Source organism: Sinohyriopsis cumingii, chromosome 1 (assembly GCF_028554795.1).
Source record: "Sinohyriopsis cumingii isolate HCF-2022 chromosome 1, ASM2855479v2, whole genome shotgun sequence".
In the NCBI taxonomy this organism is placed as follows: domain Eukaryota; kingdom Metazoa; phylum Mollusca; class Bivalvia; order Unionida; family Unionidae; genus Sinohyriopsis; species Sinohyriopsis cumingii.
Genome location: NC_142961.1, coordinates 115,607,083 through 115,630,447, shown reverse-complemented (window position 1 = coordinate 115,630,447; position 23,365 = coordinate 115,607,083). Strand labels below are relative to the sequence as shown.

Below are 23,365 nucleotides of genomic sequence, written 5' to 3'. Positions count from 1 at the left end.
ATACCGCACAGCCAGAGAGAGGCTTTGGCATGGGACTTCCCTAGCTCATGGTTGGGGAGAATACTGCAGGGCAAGACCTAGGCTTCACCATGGGATTTCTCAAGCTCTATCTGTCCTTGAGCAGTCCAAGTCAATGTCACTAGTAAGCAACTATAACTGCTACCTGCCTGCTCCAATTGCTGCCACCTAATGTCATGGGGAAGAATATTACACAGCCAAATAAAAAATAAAATGCGGACTTCCTGGGCTCTATATGATACATCTATTCCTGGGACAACTATGCACATGTCAGTCTGTGACTATAAAACAGTCACTGCTATTATATCAAGCATCCCATGTAGATAAACATGGTTATGTTGATCACATAATCTGACACAAAACTAGACTCAGCTTGGACTTTATTCCATGCAAACTGGAGTCTGGCTCAAAGCAGGTGGGAGTAGCAGTGCCAGTGATATAAACTGCACTGGGACACAAGCGGAACACTGTATGTCCTTCTGTTTTGTCAACCCTTCAAAGCATGAAAACCTAAGCTGGCATAATGTATTTTCTGCCAAATTCTCTTCTTTTCAACTGCGGTTGTAATGATGCATTGATGTATTGTTGATAGTCTTTTGCAGTTTTATACTTCCTATATCCTAGATTTCATCTCCTGTTTCAAGAGTCCAGATTTATATATCTATTCCTGTCATCTGTAAGAATTTTAAGTCTGTGAAATGTTTGCAAAGGTCATAAATATATTTATTGGTATAGAACTTTGTGATCAGAACTCAAGTGTACCACTTTATGTGCAGAGCCATCTGCCCATCGGATATAAAGCCCTACTGCAATTTGTTGTCCGAATTCCATCAAAATCTCTTTTTATGCTGTGGAACCTCGCTATAATCAGTTTTCTTCAGCCAAGAGCTAGTATCAATATCAATAATAGAACTGAATTACGCCAATCAATAATGGTTTTGCAGCAAGTGACCAGGATACAATGCATCGAAAGGATCGACCAATCATTTTCAAATTTAGCTGATGTTTCATGCCTTTGTACATATTTGCTGTTTCTGTGATTTACAGCATAAACAGCATTTACAATTCCAAGCTAGTTTTCCATGTACTGTTACAACTTCCTGCAAATGACGACCCAGAATCTCAGAGCAAGTCTAGACTTAAGATTTTTGATTGGTCAATTTTTTAAGCCAGACTTGCATTTAGCCAACACCATTGCTGAATTCCAGACTTGTGTTCTGCTGCATAACAATTCTGCAGGCTTGAGATGTAGAACAGGCTTGATGTGCCATTCTGCATTTCATAAAATATGACCAATGGAGGCAGGAACCAAGGTGGATCAGTGGTTATCATGCCCGACTTGTGACTTAAAGAATCCCCGTCTGAAAATCCCGCCTTTAAATCAGCCCCTGTCAGCTACCATGGTGTTTCCTGTGGTAAGGAACTTTACTTCAATTTCCTCAGCACTAAATAACCAACTTGTGCTGTTGTTCCATAAAATACTAACCCAAAAAGAAACCAAAATCCTGGACCCATTTTTATAAAAATATCAATTTACTGTTGCCAAAATAACGGTAATCTTATCCTACATGTTTTGCAGTGTTAAATGTAGGTGGACGACTGGTTATTTTATATAACTTAAATAAAAGTACTCGAGTTGAGGTCACGAAGTAAATCGGAAATAGGACCTAACAATATGCACAATTTACTACACTTTGAACTTAAACAATGTAGCACTAAATCCTGAAAATAGTCATTTTTAAGGGCAACAGAGATGGTTTAAAATTTTTGGCCAAGACTTTTCTTTAAATTTGCTTACACCCATATTCAAAAATATGGATCCAGAAAACATGTACATAACAAATTTTACAGAAAGTTAGTAGTAACCATAATACATTTTGGATGTCCAATTTTTCAAATATATGTCTTTTATAATTTACAACGGTTGCATTATGAGCATAAAGCTAAAAATGTGCTCAAGTCAAAATGTGGATATCATGCCCTTAGATACGGATGAAATTTACTAGCTATTTTATAGAGACTGTGCACAGAATTAAAAAAAAAGAATCAAGCTTGCCTCAAATTTGGATGGTCATAGTTTCAGCTCCGAAAACACTTTCCAAATGATCAGCAAAGTTTTCAAGTAAATTCTCAGTCTCAACCTTTTAAATTTTTTCAATCTATGACCAATGCAAAGACAGAAATTAAACTGACAATGCACAGATTTATCAGGAATAGTAAGCCATCATTCTGTGGTGTAAAATCAATTTAAGAGTCAATTATTCAATCCATTGTTATCAATTTACCCAATTCATATGAACATTTATTAACCCTATTTATTAATCTTATGGGTACGTATTACCTCAGTACAACATTAAGTAATCCATGAAGCAATATACATGTTAATTTTCAGAATTTATAGTGCAATATGACTTAATGTGCATTCTGTTCTTTCATCTTCAAAGGAAGAACAAAACTTATCCTAGCCTGCTACTTCATATCATTTCCAATTAATCAAGCCTGAATATTCTCTTTTCTTTTGTTACTAAAACTTTTGGCTCAATCCAAACTTTATTATTTTATAAAATCCCAGTCTTGAGCTGTAGCATCCTCAAAACATGTTTGAAACCAAACTCAGCAAATGTTAGATAATAAATTCCATATGCAATGAAATGGGGCAAAAGGTCAACAAAGCATGTGATGAAAGATTATCACATGTTGGGAAACGAGAAGCAAAACTAATATATTGAAGAAAAACAAAACTGGCACTCAATGCCAGTCAATATCATTAACTAGTGTAGTTCAAGAAAAGATGAGTTGCATTTGTTGATCATGAAAACTCATGACAACTCTGTTCTGTTGACCCGCAACTGTCAGCAGCAACTTACCACCTTGAGATGCTTTCTTAATGTTCTGAAAGTGAAACAGAAGTTTTTATAAGTATAATAAACAATAAGATTACATCTATAAATAATGAAAACTCATGAAATAAATGTACTCAAAAGGAACCTTGGTAAGGAACATCTACACTTATTGTTAAAGGCATCAAAATAGGTTTAAGGGTTGCAAAATTTGTTTACCAACAACTTAAAATGGGTGGAAGGACCGACAAAATATTTTGTCGAAAAAGAAGATGGACAATTTTAACAAATTTAAATATACAAGGGTTCAGGGCCTTGAAAAGATCAGGGGAGCCAATATAACATGTAACGATTTGCTGTATATACTGAAAAGCCAAACAAATAGTGATTTCAAGAATGATCACAAATTCAAATAAATATGTGTTCATGTAATAGAGTCTGCATGTACAAAAGGGCAGTCAACACAGTCGACCACATTATATACCAAACTATGGTTTAGAAAAAAACGTGAAGAAAATATTTTTGAATAATTGTATGCATGTTGGGAAAGGGTGAGCGGAAAGAATTAACAAAGTCAGTCACTTGTACACTAATGATTCTTGGTTATAAAAATAAATCATTTTTCAAATATCATGTCTACATAGCTGCCAACCTTCCAGGCTCACAATTAGTGAAAATAGGGATAAAAAGTCGTGAATTTGGACACGAATTTGTGAATACAATGACAATAACTCCGTCCACTCTGACTACTCCGACCGTCAATACTACACTATATCAAGTTCGCAAAATAAAAATAAAACACTGCAGAAATATATCAAGACATGATACTGTGGCAGACTTGAACTTCCTCAACTGCTTGATCATAAATTTGTTTTCTAAACAGTTCCAACTTCTTGCCTGCTGGTTGATCTTGGGGACTAAAATTGCTGACAAATTTTCTGCAGCTAAGGAGGCCTTAAAGTCTGTCTTATTTTCCTCACTAAAGAAAATACTCTTTCGCTGTCACTGTTGCTGTGAGGAATGCACAGGAGCTGCAGCATTTTTGGTTCTTCCACAGGAAAATTTGGAAGCGATTTTCGAGTCCGGGAACATATGTCAGAACAAATGTTTAGCATGGTCTCCAGCTGATAAAGGTAGATTGTGTTCGACACAAGAAAACTCACAAATAATGCTTAAACATTGGTAGCCTGCGGGTCTTCCACCAATGGTTTAAAATATTGCAGAGCTGAAATCTGCGAATTCTTAATTTTCCCAACTTCTACGTGTTTTCTGCAACCGACATTCTTCCTCACATCGTCTCTGCAATGGCACACTGAGTGCAAAAAGCATGAATGAATATCAATGTTTAATGGCAGAATGCACGGCCAATTTTTGATATATTCCAATTAAACTTCACTTTTTGAGTAATACAGTTCTTTTTCCTTGGTGGTGAAGAGATTTTCAAAATCTTACATGCGATGCTGAATGGTAACTCAAATCGGTGTTTTGACGCATGCGCGGAGCAAATTTCCGGTTAGGCCCCAGTTTCTCTCAAAAGCATTTGTAAAACTACTCTTATACATATAGATTAAAATAGGCTAAAATGCTTGCGACTGGGCCAACTGTACTAATCGGCTGTAGATCTACTAATATCGTGGCCAGCGGTACCGGACCGTTTCGGCAACTGCGAATATCATGACAAGCGCTTAACGGGAAATCGGTTATTTTATTAAAGATTTAAAATAATTGAGGATCGGAAAATTCGTGAATTTTTGTCTTACGGCGTGAATTCGTGAATCGCTGAAAAAGTCGTGAAATTCACACCAAATTCGTGAGGGTTGGCAGCTATGTGTCTACATTCAATGGTGTCAAAAATTATATTTATAGGAAGAAAACAGATACAATAAAAAACTTCATGCTGTTTTAACAAATTATGTTATAACAGATACACCAATTCAAATACATTGCTTTTCAGGTAAAAATTTTAGGTGATGGATCTTTATACATTCTAAATATTTACATTTTTTCTAATTTTTACAATTTTGACCATAGGGATATAGCAGTACTATGATATACCCAGAACTGTGCTATAATCAAGTGTGACAGAATGATGGAAAATAGACATAATGCTCCCATGTCCTTAAGCAAGGTCTACTCATCATAAGGTTAGAAATACAAGATTGCTGTCTTTCTGGAGTAAAAAAAAAGTGTTGTTTCAATACAAAATAATGGAAGTTCCACCAACTGATCTCACACGGAGAACTAAATTTATTAGTTTAAAACGCTAACAATGAGACCAGACTCGAACACTGCATGCCAACAGATTCCCTGCATGATGATAGGATTTGTCCAGGCATTTATTTAATGCCGAAAAAAGAAGCTATTAAAGGAGCTTACTGCTGAATTATTCAAAGGGAGTCCATGACCAATCTCAAACAGTAAAAAGGAATCCAGTAGTAGAAAAGTTAACACAAAAATCGGGGGGAAAAGTGCTCAGTGACTGAAACTGAAGGGAGCATTAGCAGGAACTCCTAAACTCCTAGACATAAAAAGTTCAATTTTCATTGTGTCATAACATTATTGCTGGGACAGGATTGGAAAAACATGATCACCCATTGCTAGGGACTAGACTGATTTCTGTGTCAAACAAGTGTCAGTTGGTCAGTTGGCATGAATTATCATACCTGGGATATTTTAAAGAACAAAAAGTCAATATTTCTTAGATAAGGTGTGTACTGAATTTTTCCGGATCCAGATCAACATGTTCTACCATGTTATTATCAGCACAATCTGGATATGACTTTTAGTATGTGCCATCACATTTACTGCCGCTATCATTACAACACAGTTCTGGGTTCATCATAGTACTCCTATAAACTGCATCAAGCATGACTTTATTTTAAATAAACTGGCTGAAGGCATGGAAAATGGCTGTAATAATTATTCAGAATGGAAAAACATATATGGATTTTCAGAGCACAGAAATGCCAGCCATTAATTACTGATGTGATTTAAGATTTACTTTTCTTGTCTGTTTCTATTTATGACAAATTCTGAACAAACTATGAAAACAAATGTAGGGAAGTGTCACCTTTCCCCATGACATGGGAATGAGGACAACAAAAAAACAACCTGTGAAACCAGGATAATAAGTGCATATGTGAAAACAGAGCATATAGAGAAAATAAGTACACAATGGACCTCTGGTATGTTTGCAGTGAACTTAAGAGCAAATCTGTGTGTAAATGGCAAGTGAAGTATACAACACAGAAATGCACTTTTAAAGGACATAATATAATATTGTAATTTCCCTTTCCCAATGTTAGTTTTTGGACCAAGGTGAACTGCCTTCTCCAGTTTGCAATTGGATGCTGAGAAGTTGTTGTTGTTGTGGGGTTTAATTTTCCCAGTCCCAATCTGAAGCACTTGTATACAGAAAGGCTTTGGGGCATGTACTGCATTTCCAGCCTGAAACCTAAAAAGTTCAAGTAAGGTGAGGTCTAAAGTTTGCTAGTAGAAGAAACTGGACAGGCCCCATGTTAAGACTTCCTAAAGGACCTACATCTACTGCTGATTTAGAGTAACCAAGACAATGAGGCTGAACTTGGCCACCAATGATGTCTTCTTGAACACTCTTGTTTTCAGAAGCAGTGTACGTGTGATCATGTCAGAAGGACAGTGCTTTGAATTATGAGGAAATTCATCACCATGCAAGTGAAATTAAGAACAGGGGTCAGATCTGACCTGTCCTGGTTGGGTATTATCTCCAGACAAGTCAACATCCCCAACAGTGACAGGTCTCTCTGTAAGGCACATCTAAGAACGTGTTGTTGAAACATGGGAGGATGGGAATTCGTAACAATTTTAAGCAACCAACCTTTATTCCCATCATCCTTGTAAATAAAGTCTCTGTGAGAGGAAGTTAGGTGAAAAGAACCCAAAATTAAAAAACCTCCCTGTCCAGACAGAAAGCTGGGAATGTGTAAGTCAGTGTCAAGGTCTATGGAAACAAGTGTCTGAACTGATCTTAAACAAGGTGATGTCTCCGTCTTGAAGCACTCTTCGAGGGACACTGGAAAGAGGACTTGGCAGAGAGGGAGCTATCAAGAGCAAATAGTTCTAAAGGCGGTCTGGTGATTCTGTTGGAAACCCTGCTTAAATTGGTTTGGCAGGGAAGATATAATCCACTTGAGATGGCAGTCCCAGTTGGTTTAGCTGGGACTTGGATCATGGTCAATGGCCAGTTTTGTAGAGTCTGGTGGGACAATGTTTGTATTAACCATCTGAATAATGACTCAATGTTATGCAGAGAGATCTCAAACTGATACTTGCTGTGTTCCTGTAATACCTTCGAGGCAACTAACACTGCATTCCTAAAAAAGTGACATCAATGTTAAATTGGTGTCTTGCTCTATGAAGTTTCTGTGAACCTGCCAATGAAAGAAACTCCTCCCTCAAGCAGCCACTGTAAAGATATCAGTATGTTCGAGCATCAAGTTCAACAAGCTTCAAGAGATTTTACAAAGATGCAGATTCAGGTCCCCATCAATATCCCCACTTGAGATGCTCTTGAATCCAGTGCACAAGTCTTCAGTGGACAAGCAAGCAAATGCATCTTGTAGCTAGATGCTGAAACAAGAGGCTGCAAGGTGGAAGCGGGGACTGTTAAAATCCTCAGCTGTCTGGCCACCTCTTGACCTCATGTAAACTTCTGCGCTATGCCTTTCACCTTTGCTAAGTTGGGAAGCTGCAGAATATATTTATTTCAAGTCCTATAAAACCTCCCCAAACAAATAGGGATCCTAGTGTCCGAAGATCCTGAAAGCTTTGGACAAAGATTTGGTGGAAGGAATAGGTAAACTTCGTTTTCAAATACACATGACCAGTAGGATGGGATAAAGATCGAGACACTGGAGGAGGACAAGCAATGATGTAATCTGGGCCTTCTCAAACTTATTCATGTCCACTAGTATAAGCCCATCTTCCTGTCGTAGCTGACTAGGCAAGAAATACAGGAGAATCCATTTCATTCTCTCTACTCAGAGAACAAATTTGATTGGTAATCCTACTGATAATGAAGCTGGAGGTGGATAGGGAGGGCCAACATCCAATGGTACCATGAGGAGAAAATGATACATTGCAGACCTCTCAGCAAGCCTAGCTGGGACTTAATGGACAAGTGGGGTTATTGACCAAGCGTCTTTTCTTTGAAAGGGCAGGTTCCTTTTTTGTCTCTGTCAGGAAATAAAGTTGATGAAGACGTTCACTAGGTCTCAATGAAACTAGTGAATTGTCCAACTATGGAGCTACAGCTTTCACTAATGCCTGTTGACTGGTGGCAGCACAGCACAGGAATGTTCAGTTGGGCAAAGTACTGAACCTTGATGACCAGAGATTGGAATATTAGGTCCAGTGCAGTGCCTTGCAACCAGTACAAAATGATGGTGATCAAAACCCTTTGCGAGGTCAGGTAACTGATGACCAGTATTGGCAGCTCTACTTCAGCCAGATTTGAGTCACGTGACTGGTGACAAGATGTCCATGACAGGTATTTTTCACACACCCTGGTGACTGGTATAACGTTCCTATCTTGGGTTCTCAAACCATCTGACAATGCAGACACCAATTACTTTGGCGTGGCTCTACCTAAGGAAGCTGAAGATGACTGCACTTGCACTGCACCAGAAAGACAGGACCTACTCAGCCACTGATACCTTCCAGGATTGGATGAAGTCAGCAGGATATGGGGAGGTGCCAGCTCCCTTCTTCTTGCCACTACAGGAGCAACGAATCACTGCCAGACCCATACCTTGCACATGCCATTCTGGTGGGGCAAGTATCATAAGAAACCTTCTTATACCCACATTTGCCAACTTCTTGTGGCATAATGAAGTTAAAAAAATAACTGGAAATTTGTTCCTGTGAATACCAATGTTCATTCGATAAAACAAGGGGTTGTTAAAATTATAAAATTAAGTGCACACAACCTTTTCCATGAATTTGAAAAATAAGCATATAAGCTTATTTTCCAGAAATCCATAATCCTTGTGCACAGTTGCTAATGATGGCACTTACTAAGAGACTTTTGAAAATATTTAGCAGGTATGTACGTAAAGCGTTTAACAGCATGCCAAAATAATAGTGGCTAGATGATGGTGCATAATAAAAGTTAAGTTTGAAAAATGTAAAGATAAACAACTGCCACAAGAAAAACTTTACGATGAGAAAAACCTTCCAAATAAATGTAAAAAATGATGACTACAAGATTAAAGGTAAAGATGTTAAAATTCTATAAATGGTATATAATATAAAAGATAAAGGTACAAGCACAAAATTATAAAATATGAGGTCTAAATCAGTTGTGTAAACCAGGATTCTGTCTTGCAGGATGGAAGTCAATATACTCAAGAAGAATATGCTCCAATGTCAGTGAACACTGTCACGATGCCACTCTCAGATGAGGGGTGTGATGGTCCAAAGCCTTGTGGAATTTTCATTCCACATACTTTGACAAGTATACAGAAGATGCTGATGATGCACATGATATTTTAAGCAAATACATGGAATCTTCCAGTTGAAAATGGATGATTGTAAGGCAGCATGGCCATTTTATTTGCCCATTCATTACACTTCGTACTGATGTGACAAGGCAGTCAATAGTATTAAATACTTTGTCCAGGCTGTATGAGCAAATTAGGTTTCAGTAATATTTAGGATATAAACAGGTTGTCATAACAAAGGTTTTGCAAGGCTTTCAGTGGAATGGGAATCTGAAATTAGCTTTGTTAGTGGTTTCAATGTACTTCATAGAATATAAAATGGTTACAATATATGTTGTAAAAATGTAGGTTTTATCTAGTAAACCAGCTCCTGGAGATGGTGTAACGGGGTGTTGCAACAGCAATTCTAGTCTTGTCTACATCTTTCAAGTCATCTGTATACAAGTAGAGCCACAAGAGAAGAAACAGCATTTAATTAACTTTAAAAAAAACACAAGATATGTTATGGGCTTTTTGATTTCATAACGATTAAGTATCATGGGGGGATGGGGGTTGACAATGAACTAGGTGATTCATTAATCAAGACTGCAGTATTTGCAAAACTGGCATCCAGATGTGGATAAATTTGTGTGCCAGAAGGTGGAATGAAATTTTAACTTCTGCACATACAAGATTTTGATATTTCAGCCTAAAGACATATGTATAGTGTAGAAAAGAAACATGTTCAAGCAATACAAATGCAATACCAGAGACTGAATCAAAGTATTGATAGTACTAATGTCATGGCATTTTGAAGCAATACTAATTTTCACAAGGCCAAAGGAACTGATGTGCTACTAGGCAAAAAGAATTTCCAGGAATTCAAGACAAGACCATTTATTCCTTTTAAAAACTCAGCAATAACAAGATTTTTTAAGTAGCTGCTGTTGTACACATTGGATGTCAGCTTGGCACCATTTGGATTTAGGACAAAGTAGACATCAAGTCTTTTGGTGAAAACCTCCTGTCATAACGACATCAAGATTACAATAGACATTGTGGCAGCCATACTGGATGCGAAACAGGCACCATTTTCATTTAGTACCAACTAAATATCATACGTCTATTGGTGCAAACCCATAGGGTGATACTGCCTTCCATATGGAGAGGAGTAAAGGTAACAATGTTATCAAAATGAGACTTTTGGTTGGGAGTAGCAACAACAAGATTTTCAAAATGGCTTCTGTGTTTACCATATTGGACGTCAGATAGGTAACATTTTAATTTAGGACCAAGTAGACATCATGAGAAGTCTTTTAGTGAAAACATTATGTTGATACAACTATTCATTCTGGAATAGTAGTAATAGCAAGATTTAAAAGATGGCCACCATAGTAGCAATAGCAAGATTTAAAAGATGGCCACCACAGTAGCAATAGCAAGATTTAAAAGATGGCCACCACACAGTGGCCATATTGGAGTATAAAAAGTCTTTCAATGAAAAACCCATGTTGATATAACCTATTTATGGGAGGAGTAGACAAAAGATTTTCAAGATAGCCACTGTGGTGGCCATATCGGATTTGCAAGCAGGATCATTTGTATCATGTATCAACTAGACTATGGGATGAACGTTTGTGTAAAGTTGCAGGACAATCCTCTTAGTAGTTTTAGGAGGGGTACAAAATAACTTGGACAGAAAGATGATGGATAACAGACCATCCCATCAGCTCTTCTCATCTATAACCAGTAGAGCTAAAGGTGTGGTTCTAGTTATCCACCTACCCCATTTTAATATGGCTCAACGCTATCAATACTGTATGAAAGAAAAACAGATTCAGTATCAACCATGCCCATGAATGACCCCAAAACAAGAGAAGGCTAACAAGGTTAACACCATATGCATCTGCCACATTTGTGCTGGAGCATAAGAGAGTAAAATGAGAGCAGAAAGGATACACAAAAAAAAGTTAGAAAACAAAATTGACTTGTACTCTCTGAAATGCATAAGAAACTACCAAGTAAGGCACTATATTATTGAACAGTATCTTTTACTAGTGATATATGAGTAACTGTACCCACCTTTCTATGAGCTTTGCTGTTCAAGTGTGTTTTGAATGCATTTGCATCAATAAATCTTCTTTCGCACAACTGTGAAAATAAATATTAAAATTAGATGAAATTGGAAGGGTTCTGAATTAGGTCAGAATAAATGGGCATATTGCCAAGAAAAGTGAATTCGACATGTTATAGAAATAAAATAAAAAGAAAAATTAGCTCCAGTCATGTATCATACCAGAAATTTAGACTAACCTCACATGTAAGAATCTGCTGTTTCTTGTATGTATATGTATACAAAATAATAAAAATATAAAAAGAAAAACTGTTTTGACCCCTCCATACGTCTCATCAGATGACAGCAGCAAACCACAAGAATATCCCTATGATTTGCTATGGATCAGTGTTAGTTCCATATTTTTGAAAAGGGGAGAGAATCAAAATCATGATGTTTCCACATTGGCAGTATGGTAAATCACTAACTTCATTTGTTCATGCAAAAGCATTCTTTTTGTTTTGCTGATACAGATGCTTAATTCCTGACTGCTGGCATTGGATTAAAGTCCTTTATATCAACAAGATTTATTCTCATACATTCGTCAAGATGCGGATGCCCCAAACGCACTGCAACTTTATCATGTCAGATAATAGAATAATGAAACATATTGCAATAGACACACAATACATATCTTCAAGGGAGACGCAAGAACTATATTCCTTGCAGACAGAGATTTCAGCTAGCACAGCAGAAATAATATCACTGACGAGAAGCAACTGCCCAACAGGCTGCTGTCTATACAGGAAATGTCTGGATTTGCATCAGACACTGCAGCTGTATTATTAGGAAAGAACAATGAGTCTTGAAGAGACTTAAAGACGTGAATGGGGAACTAATTGTTTATCAATGTAACCACCACAGATTAGCACTGGCAAGCTGGGATCCTTCTGCAGGAGTGCTGGCAATGAAGAAGCTATACAGCTTCCTATTACAAGCACAGTAACATGAAAACAACCAGACTGAAAGCCATACAAACAGCTTTTAATGAGGTCCATCAAAAAAGCAAAACATCATCGATGGTTGTCATTTTTGTAGATATGTGGTGATAGGTGTCATCACAGTCCTGGAATTTTGTACTGTTGGAAGCAATCCTCTTGGCAATGGATCAGTGACGCATACTCCTTCTTGCAGATGTGCTACCACATTTAGCAGCACTATCTTTGTCCTTCCAAAGGAGAGATATACTCTCGGGTCTCATGATGAGGACAAGACAAAACTCTAATGATGCTGGAAAAGTGAAAAACATGCTGGACTGCCGACCATGAAAGTGAGCTAAGATTGGCACAAAAGTTGCAGCGTGATTTTGATAATAGAGTTAGAAATCATTTCCTTGCCAAATCTTCTATCCATTACTGAATGCAGATTTCCTGGAATGAGTATCTGCCAACACTCCATGGGCTGACAGACATTGAGGCCTTAGCTCATCCCTTCAAACTAGACTTGGATCAGCTACCTGTCCATTGATAAACTATCTGCAGTTGCTGAAAGAATATTTTCACAAATAAAACTGATGATGACTGGACACTGGAAGAATCTCAAACATTATCAAATCTGTTGAACTGATCAGAGATTAAATTTGAGAATTTGACTGCAAGGGTAAGCTGCAAGGTTTTGCTGGAAATAACAGAAGGATAACCAGTGTCCTAATGAAGGAAAACTAAAAGGAAATTTGGCCTATTATACAAATTGCTAAGCAACACAAAAATCAGCAGTTAATTAATGAACAATATCATGTTTGATGAGATTCTGATAAAATAACGCTTTGCATGGCCTTTTATACAGTTCCCAATGCTTGTTTGTTTGAATTTAATTGCCTGGATCAGGTTAAATCAATTTGTGAATTCACAGTTTAAACTGCTGTTTTTCAATACTTTGTTCTCTTGTCAATACTGACCGATGTGGTGTTAGTTAACCACTTGATTTTTTTTTTTGGGTAGTATATTAGTTATTCATTGTCAACATGATATACATGTTGTATGTTTTAATTTATATTTGGTAATGGAGAAGAACACTAGTGTTTGGTTACATTCTTGCTGAAATAGTGAAAAGTTTGAGCAATAAATGACAGTAAAAGTTACTTAATGGTATCTCTTTGGTAATGACTGCTAGATTATATCCTTTTGCACATAAAATGCCCTGATCTTGCCCTGGGATGTCAGATCAAAACCGAAAACTGCTTGATCACACTCAATGTGCCCTGGTAGGCACCCAACATTTGAAATCCTAGCTGGAACACTGTTACTTCACCTATTACTCTCGTGTTTGAAGTAGTTCATCCAAGTTTCATCAATGTGATAATCTTGTGCAAGAAATGACAGACTTCAGGTTTGTACCTGCATAATAATACCCTACTGACCTTTACCCATAATCCATTTGTCAATCAAGTCATCTGGGCACCCTATGGGCACAAACCCCCTGCATTCCGAATTCCCTGGTCAAAATTAGTGACAAAATTAGCTCCATTTTCTTTAAGACCAACAAGCTATATCTAAATACTCTTAAATAAATAATCTTCTAGTGAAAACCCTGTGTTGATATGACCTTCCATTTAAGAGCAGCAATAAAACATTTCAAGATGGCTGCCACTGTGGCTTGCCTGGTGTCAGATTGGCACCATTTTATTTAGAACCAACAAGATCTCATAACAAGACACATCGTTTCATCTGGGAGTAGCTGCAATATAATTTTTAAGACAATAGCTATGACAGCCCTACTATATGTCCCATTTTCATTTATGACCAACCAGACATCACAAGTCTTAAGTGAAAATATGTTGATATGACCCTCCATTCAGAAGTAGTGACAAGATTTTCAAGATGGCAACTGAGGTAGCCATATTAGTAGATTGGCACCATCTTCATTTAGGTCCAACTAGACATCATAGTCTTTTAGTGAAAATACCATGTTGAGGAAGAGTAGTGACGGCAAGATTTTCAAGATGGTTGCCATTCTGAGCATAGTTTTATCTGACTGGAACCAGACCTTGTGATGAAAGTCAATATAAAGTTTCATGGCAACTTCTCAGTAGTTTAGGAAGAACATTAGAAACCAACTTTTGCTACTGGATGACAGATGACAGGTCTTTTGCTCTATGACCAGTACAACTACAAATGATGTATAACAAATTCATACTTTGCAGTCTATTAAGTCTGGACACTGTCCACTGTTAAAATCACTTGGGGTGAAATCTCGCTCTTCAATTGGCACAGCCAGAAGGTGCTGCTTCTCGTTTTCATTCAATCTGGTCCACTTCCCCTTAAGCACATTCTGTTTCTCCTGATGGGCTGTATTAAGGAAATGAGAAGTGTTACTTTAAAGCTAAGAAATTTATTTTCATTTCCTTGTCTTTATGAAGTTACATGCAAATGATCACTTGTTCTGCAGATCTTTAAACATGCCAAGAAAATGAATCATTTATAACAGATTAAAAAATAAAATCCATTTGTAATGAATACCATATACACTCTTATAGGTCGAGTCCAGCTGTAGCCTGCGTAAACCCAGATCTGCCATCATACAGTGTGCTGGCCGATCTAGTTCTATGCAGTTTGTTAGAGTAACCAGTAGAATAAAAACAGACCCAAATCTGCTGACACATTATGTGATGACTGATCACGGTCTGTGTTGTTTGCAGTTGGACTCAACTTTTGAGTATATTTGCTTTTAAAGTGCACACTTTATTATAAAACTCCAATATTGGGCATTTTTGAAACCTATGTACCAAGTTTCCTACCATAAATACAGAAAGGTTTACTTCTGAAAATGATGTTCACTCATTATACTGTACAGCATATATAAAACTGATATACAATTCTGCCAAATAGCTGGCTAAGCATTGGGCTTGTTATCCTAGAGTTGTGGGTTTGAGACCCACCCAGGCCAGTCCATATTGGTTGTTTATCTTTAGGAAAAGCGCTTAGCTTCCAGTCCCTAAGCATGATACGGTCAATAAGGTGTTGAAAGTCCAATTAAAAAGTAACTTAACTACTGTATAAGCAGCAATTTGTATTGATGATTCAATTAAAAGCTTGATGCTAAAGTTATTCATGTGATGAAGCTGTTGACAAATGTCCATTAATCACTTCTATAATACAATGTATATGAATTACATAATGATTTATCTTCCAAGATAATTTTATTCACATACGCACATAGTAAAGAGTCAGCAAAACATTCAATTTTACATAATCTAAAAATTCTTCATCTTTTCTTTTAAATTTACAAATTCTATTATAGTAAAATCACTCAATTTCTGGATCTTCAAGCTTTTTCAGAAAAGAAACTATACTGACAAAACCAACCTCGCTGTTTGTTCTGGGTTCTTTCAGCCTTTTCAGGATTATGTGGTGTCCTAAAAGGCAAGTCCAGCAAGGATGGAATAGATGCTTGGATCTTCTCTGGTTCTGAAATTGCAAAAAGACTTGATCCATTTCTATGAGAACATTAAGAAACATTAGTGGTAGCTCACATCTCAACTGCATTAAAAGAGAAGACTACACGTCAGACAACCATACAGTAAGTTTCCAAATTTCCCATTTCTTTTACTAATGTAAATTGCAAGTCTCCTTGGAACTGTAATTTTCTTTTCATTACTTATAACCCCAACAATTCCATAAACTGCAGTACTGCAAATGGCACATTACAAACCTATGTCAAGTTTAACAATCTTATATGTGAATTTCTGTACAGAAACAAGTATTCTTCTTTCATCATTTCTTGACCTTTAACCTTGCAACTACAAAATCAATAGGCTTCTTCCTTACCCAACCTTTCCACAATGTCTCATGTTACTGTATAGAAACAATTTTTATTCTTTCAGTCAGTGACTTTGATCTGGATCCTGATGGCCATCCTAGATGTGTAAGAAACGCCAGTTTCATTTAGGAATCTGGTGAAATCCCCATGGCAATAGTACTTTTCATTCAGAAGGAACAGTGATAACAAGATTTTTTAACATAGCCACTGTGACAGCTATATTAGCAAATTTTCATTTAGGACAAACCAGATATCACAAGTAAAAGCCCCATGTTGATATGACCAACCATTTAGGAGTAGTGATAACAGGATTTTATGGCTGTGGTGGCCATACTGAATATTTGATCATCATCATTTTCATTTATTATCAACCTTGTATATTACAAAAAAGACTCCTGGTGAAAACACCATGTCAATATGACCTTCTATTCAGAAGTAGCAATAAATATGGCTGCTGTGGTGGCCATATTGGACATCAGATTGTCACTATTTTTGTTTAGGCCCAACTCGACATAAGAAGTCTTATAGAGAAAGCCAAACGTTGATGTGAATATCCGTTCTGGGGATTGAAAAACCTTCAATCTCCACCAGCTCAGCTGGTCAAGGGTTAGTCCTACAATGTAAGACATAGCACGTTATTTTTGTTTTAGTGCTATGTCTTACTACCCAAATAACGGGCTTTTATAGTGTGTTTCGATGTTGATTGACATCAAAACGAGTAATCAAAGTTTCAGGAATATCTCACACACTTGGCAGCCCATATCAAAACTCTTCCACAAATTGGTATGCGATTAATATACTTACTGTGCTGTTTTTATCCTAGTGGAATCAAAATATGACACTAGCAAATGGATGCATTTTCATGTTCCATTGACATACATTTGAATTTGCTGAAATACAACAGTAGTCAAGGTATGCCAAAGTATGTTCATGTGGGGGAATATGTTTCTTAAATAAAATGAAATGCTGCTTACAGTTACAATAGGCATAATATATTTTTTATTCGTTTCATCAAAGAATAATATTTCAACTTAACCTGATTTCAGCATTCCTGGCTTTCAAGCCAACTGAAATGTAAGCCAACAAAACTTGAAAACAGGTCCATTTCTTTTGTGAGAATTTGAATTTATTTGAGAAAAGACAGCAGAGTGTGAGTAAAACATTTGTAGAAAAGCGTCATTACTTTAGTTGCTAGCTGTGTGTGATATTCCTGAAAATTTTACTTTCGTTATGATGTCAGCCGACATCAAAACATTCTACACAGCACCATTAGTTAGGCAGTAAGACCCCGATACCCAGCACATAAATAGCAAAATAGCAGCATCAAGGTCTTACATGTAGGACTAGTCAAGGGTAAATGTATTTTTTTAATGTGGAAAACTAAATATCTGTGAAAGATTTATAGGTGTACATCTGTATGGCCTAATGAAGTTCCACAAAGTTTGCAAAATTTTCTCTTTTGTCAACATTCATCAAGAACTTCTTTGCTCTTTTCCCCAACACTCCTTTTCACTCTGCTTACTTTCTCATGCTGCAATCCTGTAGCTATTAGCAATGTGTGCTCAGAACAATTTGCTCTGTAAGGTCATAAAAAAAGGAACAAGTGTTGAATAACCAATGTCTGGTGAAAAAGCAATATGATAAAACAACTCCAGATAATGATGTGGAAGCCTGATAATTCAACCAATTCAAGGTCTTGTCAATGTGGTGGTAAATATGTGCTCTGAATTCCATTATTTGCACAGGGTTTAATTTTAAAGTTACCCCACCCCCATTTAAAAACCACCTTCTAAGTCTTAGGTAATGTTAAAAGAACTTTTAATTCCCTTTAATTTGGTGTATGATTGATGGGTGTAATTTTAATTATTGAGTACATTGCTCTGGGCCATCCATCAGCTTTAAAGTTGGAGGGTTATTTGCGAAAGTAAGTGGGGGGGTGGGGGACATCCGCAATGGGAATAATTTTATTTTAAAGTAGCCTGGTGGAAAGTAAAATTAGCTTGGTAAATCACCCAGCTCCCAAGAAAAGCCCTGACAACTTGACCTTGCTTCAGATGTGCACCTATCAAAAAACTGATATCCCTGCTTGGTCATTTTTGCTTCCTGGACTTCAATGGTAAATTGTGAAAAGATGAGCTAATAACTTGTTTTTATCATATATATATATATATATATATATATATATATATATATATGGCAAAATTCATTTTCCCTTATTCTAATAACTGCTAAACTTAGTTTACTTTGAACTACGTCAAGCAGATTTTTCAAGCATGCAGGAGTAACAATTTTGATTAGATGTGTGCTTAGACTATGCATGATTTGACAACTACAACAGGTAAAGAAATTTCAACAGTACAAGAAAGTAACACAGGTTTGCCAACATTCTCTCCAGTAACAATGTTGCGGATGCATGTAATTCCACCTGATTTGGTTTCACATAAAAAAAATCTTTTGGCTGATGCTGGATACTTCAACCGAAAATACACAGTCCTTTATCATGGTAATGCTTTTAGTACAGTAAATGACCTCACATTTGTTTTCTCTGCTCTGTAGAACTGAACCAATACTAACAATCAGCTTTTTGACAAGACTGCAAGCCTTCAACTAAACATTCCACGTTTGACATTTTAGTTTCTCTTACAACAGTGATAAAAGTCCACCTCTTCAAAGACCACAATTATGGGTACTCGCAATTATCTCAAAGTTTCACTATTGTACGATGCAAACAAATAAACATGATATGAGTATCAAATTTTAACCAACTTACCAGGACCCTTTTTCTGCTGCATTAGCATTTGTTGGTACTCCTGCATATTCTCCTTGTGATGCTGTGATCCGGCATGCCTATAGTATTCCTTTAAAGATAAAAAACAGTAAAAACTATAATCACTGCTGAATAGCAAATGCTTCAGGGTCTGAAAATTTTTAACAAGTCCAATCGGTTTCATGTGGATGCAGATTCCATGTGTGAATACACCCACATTTGAAGTTCAGAAGAAAGCTTAATGTATCAGGGACAGATATCATGTAACCAGTGATTATTTCTAGGAATGCAGTGCTAAACAAGAGGAATATAGAACAATTTATTCGTGTAAATATACCCCTAACCCTTCCAAATCGGAATACTTTCTCCCTTGGCCTTTCTGGTCCTCTTGGCTTACAAACAATGAACAAGAGAGTGGTTTAAATTGTTGCTGCTTTGGAGACTACTGAGGCTATGTCTGCTTCAAACATCTGGGTAATGGGTTAAAGAGGTGGTCAGTGTGAGTGTACTTTCTTGGCACGTTTCAACTAGCCAGGAATATCAAGGGACCAGTGATGTCAATCCCTCAAATCCTGAAATGCCATGAAGGGGATGAGGCCTCCAAAAAGGATCTCAGTAGGTTCATGCTATAATCCTTCAAGACCTTGGAAGTCTCCAAGGCAACATCCTTGTGCAGGTGGAGCAGCTCTGCAGACAGCATACTTGTCAGTGACAATGGAGGCTTCAATGTCATCTACACCATCCAGTAAGCACTGAAGTGCCAGGGGGCCCAGAGTGGCAAAGTGGTCTAAAGCGCTCTCTGTTACGGATCACTGCCATCTCACCTCTGTCTGCATGGGTTATAGTCTAGGATTCGGTCAATGTGGGTATGTGAGAAAGCTTGCCAGTATCTTCGCGTGGGTTGGTGGTACTTCCTACACCATCAATACTGGAAAACATGCATAGCCTATCGTGTGCTGAAAAATGGCGTTAAACCCCACAACAACAAATGAAGTGCCACTGGAACAGAGTTTCGTCTTCAAAAGACTAAAGACAAAAATTTAAGTGAAACTGATGCAATAGTGACTGGAGTTTATGCCTTGTGCTCCAATGCCTTCAAATATTTTAACTGGCAGGTAAGCACAATGGACCTTACAGATGGAAGCCAGCAGTTGTAGCACATAATCAGATACTGACCACCTCTTCTGACTCCTGGTAAACTTATGTATCTAAGAAACCTTTTGTGCAAGATCTCAAACCATCATGGAATGCAGGTGCAAAAGGTCTTGACGAGAAGTTGCCCCAGAGAGTCTGGAGAGAACCTTACTATCTTCGACATCCAAAGGCTGCAAATACAGGTCGAGGTAAAGTAAGTTCTGAATTTTTCCCCATCCAACACCTGACAAGTGGGAGGCTAGAAAACCAAAGAGACGGGGAGGGAACCTTCAACACCACAAACTCGCTAAGTTAACGAGCATGCAAAGAACATCATCCTGCACTTACTTCTTACAAGACAGATAGTCTAGACAGTGAAGGGACAAAGTATCTCTCTCGTTTTTGCTTTTTCTGGCGGGTGAAAAAAAAAAAGTACAGACCAATGCAGGGCTATCCAAAGAGCCATGAAGGAGAGTGAGGATCCACTTCCTGGAAAGAAGAATCCCAAAATCCAGAAAAAATTGAAACTGGGAGGATGAAAAAATTCCGATCCTTTTTCCTACCTAGCTGTACGTTTACAGGTCAATTCCCTATCCCAACCAGGGTGGGGTATGAACCTGACCACTGCACCAATACCAATGACTGGTGACCAATCATCAAAGACTAGTCCAGTAACAATGATCTGATGTGCGAGTTCACACCAGAACTATCTGAAGTGCTGTATTACTGTCCATGGGAAGGCATGATTCACTTGTCACCTTAACCAGAACACTGCTTTTAAGGGTGATGCACCTCCCCAATGCCTATCTGATGGGGGGAAAGATGCATAGCTCAATTTCTGTAAAGTTTCCTTCCTTGGGAAATACCCTGGATCAAACCCTCACCGCCACTGACAACAATGGATTGAGCATCAGGGATCTTTGGATTTCCTAAGCAAGGAAATCTCATTTTTTATGATTATTATTAATATTAGCAGTAGTAGTATCTGGCAGGTCCTACACTTCAAAACTGCCAAGACAGCAGATTAGGCAAACATCCATGCACAATCTTATTCCCCAACCTTTACACATGCCTTGAGACACGATATGCTTAAAACGAATATTTATATAGATACATTCTCAAAATGTATATTTATGTAAACTGATAATATCCAGAAATAAAAAAAGAGCTAGTACACTCACTAGCAACAAAGAGTGAAGACATTGGAACAATCACTAGCAACAAAGAGTGAAGACATTGGAACAATGAGAAAACAATTTATTAAAGCGCTGCTTGTTGAGCAAGATACAGAAAAATGCCTAAAATTTACCAAGATAGCCCAATTAACAAGCAAATGTAGCAAGTGCATGTAATTTGCACTTTATATAAATTGTAAGTGCAATGCCAAAATACCTTTTGTAAATAAAGAAATAAAAATTATCACCAAGCAAATTTTCACATTCAAATCTCCAAGGAAAAGGGTAATCCATATAGGCTTTTGATGTTGTAGTCAGGCTGTGTTCCATTTGTTCTAGTGTTCCATAATAATCCATACTAATTGGAGGATGGAATTTTTTCCATATGGGCTTATGATATTGTAATCAGACTGTGTTCCATTTGTTCTAGTGTTCCATAATAATCCATACGAATTGGAGGATGGAATTTTTTCCATATGGGCTTATGATATTGTCATCAGACTGTGTTCCGTTTGTTCTGGTGTTCCAGAACAATCCATACTAATTGGAGGATGGAATGTTTTAGTTGGATGTTGGGCTTGCTTCCAAGAAAAGGTAAGTAATGTAATAATAATACATAATGTATTACTGCTATTAAATATGACCATCCTCCCAGGAACAGTAGCATTCAGGACCATCTAGACATGATAAGAATTATGACATCACCATCTGTTCAGGAGTAGTGAAAACATGATTCTCAAGATGGCAACCACAAAAGCTATATCTGATGTCAGATCAGAAACCAGTTTCATTTGGGACAAACTAGACATCTTAACAGGTCTTTTAGTGAAAATCAGATATAAATACAACCATCCATTTCACTCAAGAACAGAAAAGCATTCTCAAACAGACAACCAGTCTAGAATCACACAGTACATTATGCTAACTAGTGACAAATGAGATTCAAAGTTAATTTCACTACAATAGATGTCCAAGTCAATCTTAAACAAGAACTTTTTGACAGTTTTGCCTTACCCTTCGGTCTCTGAATTCCATATTGCAGTAAGTACAGAAACCTTGCTGCCCTGAACTGTTGTTATCCTGCCTGTCCATACTGTTGCCATCTGATGAGTTGCTCTGCGGCTCATTCATCCATGAAGTGTCATCAACTGTGACGAGAATATATATGGTAAGAAAGAATCGATTCCCTAGACCAATAAAACATAAAACTGAAACATCCATGTGAGTTATGACAACTGATATTCTCATTTAGAAAAGAAATAATATTATTAGGGTCTACACTGTACTAACAAGTTGTCGGGAAAATGAATGATGTCTTTGCAAAATAGAGTTCAAAAATGTTTAAAGCAGTTGAATTCAATAGCTGTTTTATTGAATCTTTTGGTAAAACAATATAATAACAAAAGAAATTTCAGTCAGATTAAACAAAATTGTTGTACGACTTTGTTACTGTTAAGTGTGTGTGCTTGACATGGATTTTTTAACGTAGCTTTAACAATTTTTCAGTCATATCAATTCGATGTCTGCAGTGTGGCAATTTATAGTAATGTCTAGCACTGGGGCATCATGCCGCAGACATGTAGCATGATGTCCCACCCGGTCACATTATCCTGACACTGGACCGACCAGTCCTAACACTAACCCCTTAATGCTGAGCACCAAGCAAGGCAGCTGTTAGTACCACTTTGTAAGTCTTTGGTATGACTTGGCCAGGGAAAGAAACGACCTCCCGCATCTGAGGCAGATGCTGTAACCACTAAAAATGACACATTAAAAACCCATCTTGAAAGTCCTGCCTGATGCATTAAAAATTCCTGGCCTATGTTGAGTTCCAGGTTACAGAAAAGGTAGAATTTTCTCTAACAGCAGCACCTCTTGTCATCAAAATGTATGGTTCCTGATTTCATATTCATTCTGCTTTGTGCTCCACTACAGGTATACAGAGATCTCTGAAATGCTTTGTCACGCACACTTGGGATGCAATTTTTTTATCTGCAACTCAGAAAAATCACTTACATGGGAGTCCTCCATAGGCAACCTATTTTTTAAAACACTACATCAACATTTACATTTGAATACATGATTATGCACATGGCTTTCTG

General features: G+C 37.3%; 1 protein-coding gene across 3 annotated transcripts in view; it reads right to left on the bottom strand.

Annotated features, from left to right (window-relative positions):
* The window catches only part of LOC149807706 (uncharacterized), a 106,211-nt gene that overhangs the window by 70,921 nt on the left and 11,925 nt on the right, over positions 1 to 23,365 (bottom strand). For all 3 annotated transcript variants that reach the window (XM_089969544.1, XM_089969550.1, XM_089969554.1), the window contains exons 5-10: positions 22,278 to 22,411; positions 18,958 to 19,045; positions 15,734 to 15,835; positions 14,565 to 14,716; positions 11,399 to 11,467; positions 2,886 to 2,910 (exon numbers count right to left, since the gene is read on the bottom strand). In XM_089969544.1, the coding sequence (XP_089825670.1) occupies positions 2,886 to 2,910; positions 11,399 to 11,467; positions 14,565 to 14,716; positions 15,734 to 15,835; positions 18,958 to 19,045; positions 22,278 to 22,411 (570 nt within the window). The remainder of the gene's footprint in view (positions 1 to 2,885; positions 2,911 to 11,398; positions 11,468 to 14,564; positions 14,717 to 15,733; positions 15,836 to 18,957; positions 19,046 to 22,277; positions 22,412 to 23,365) is intronic.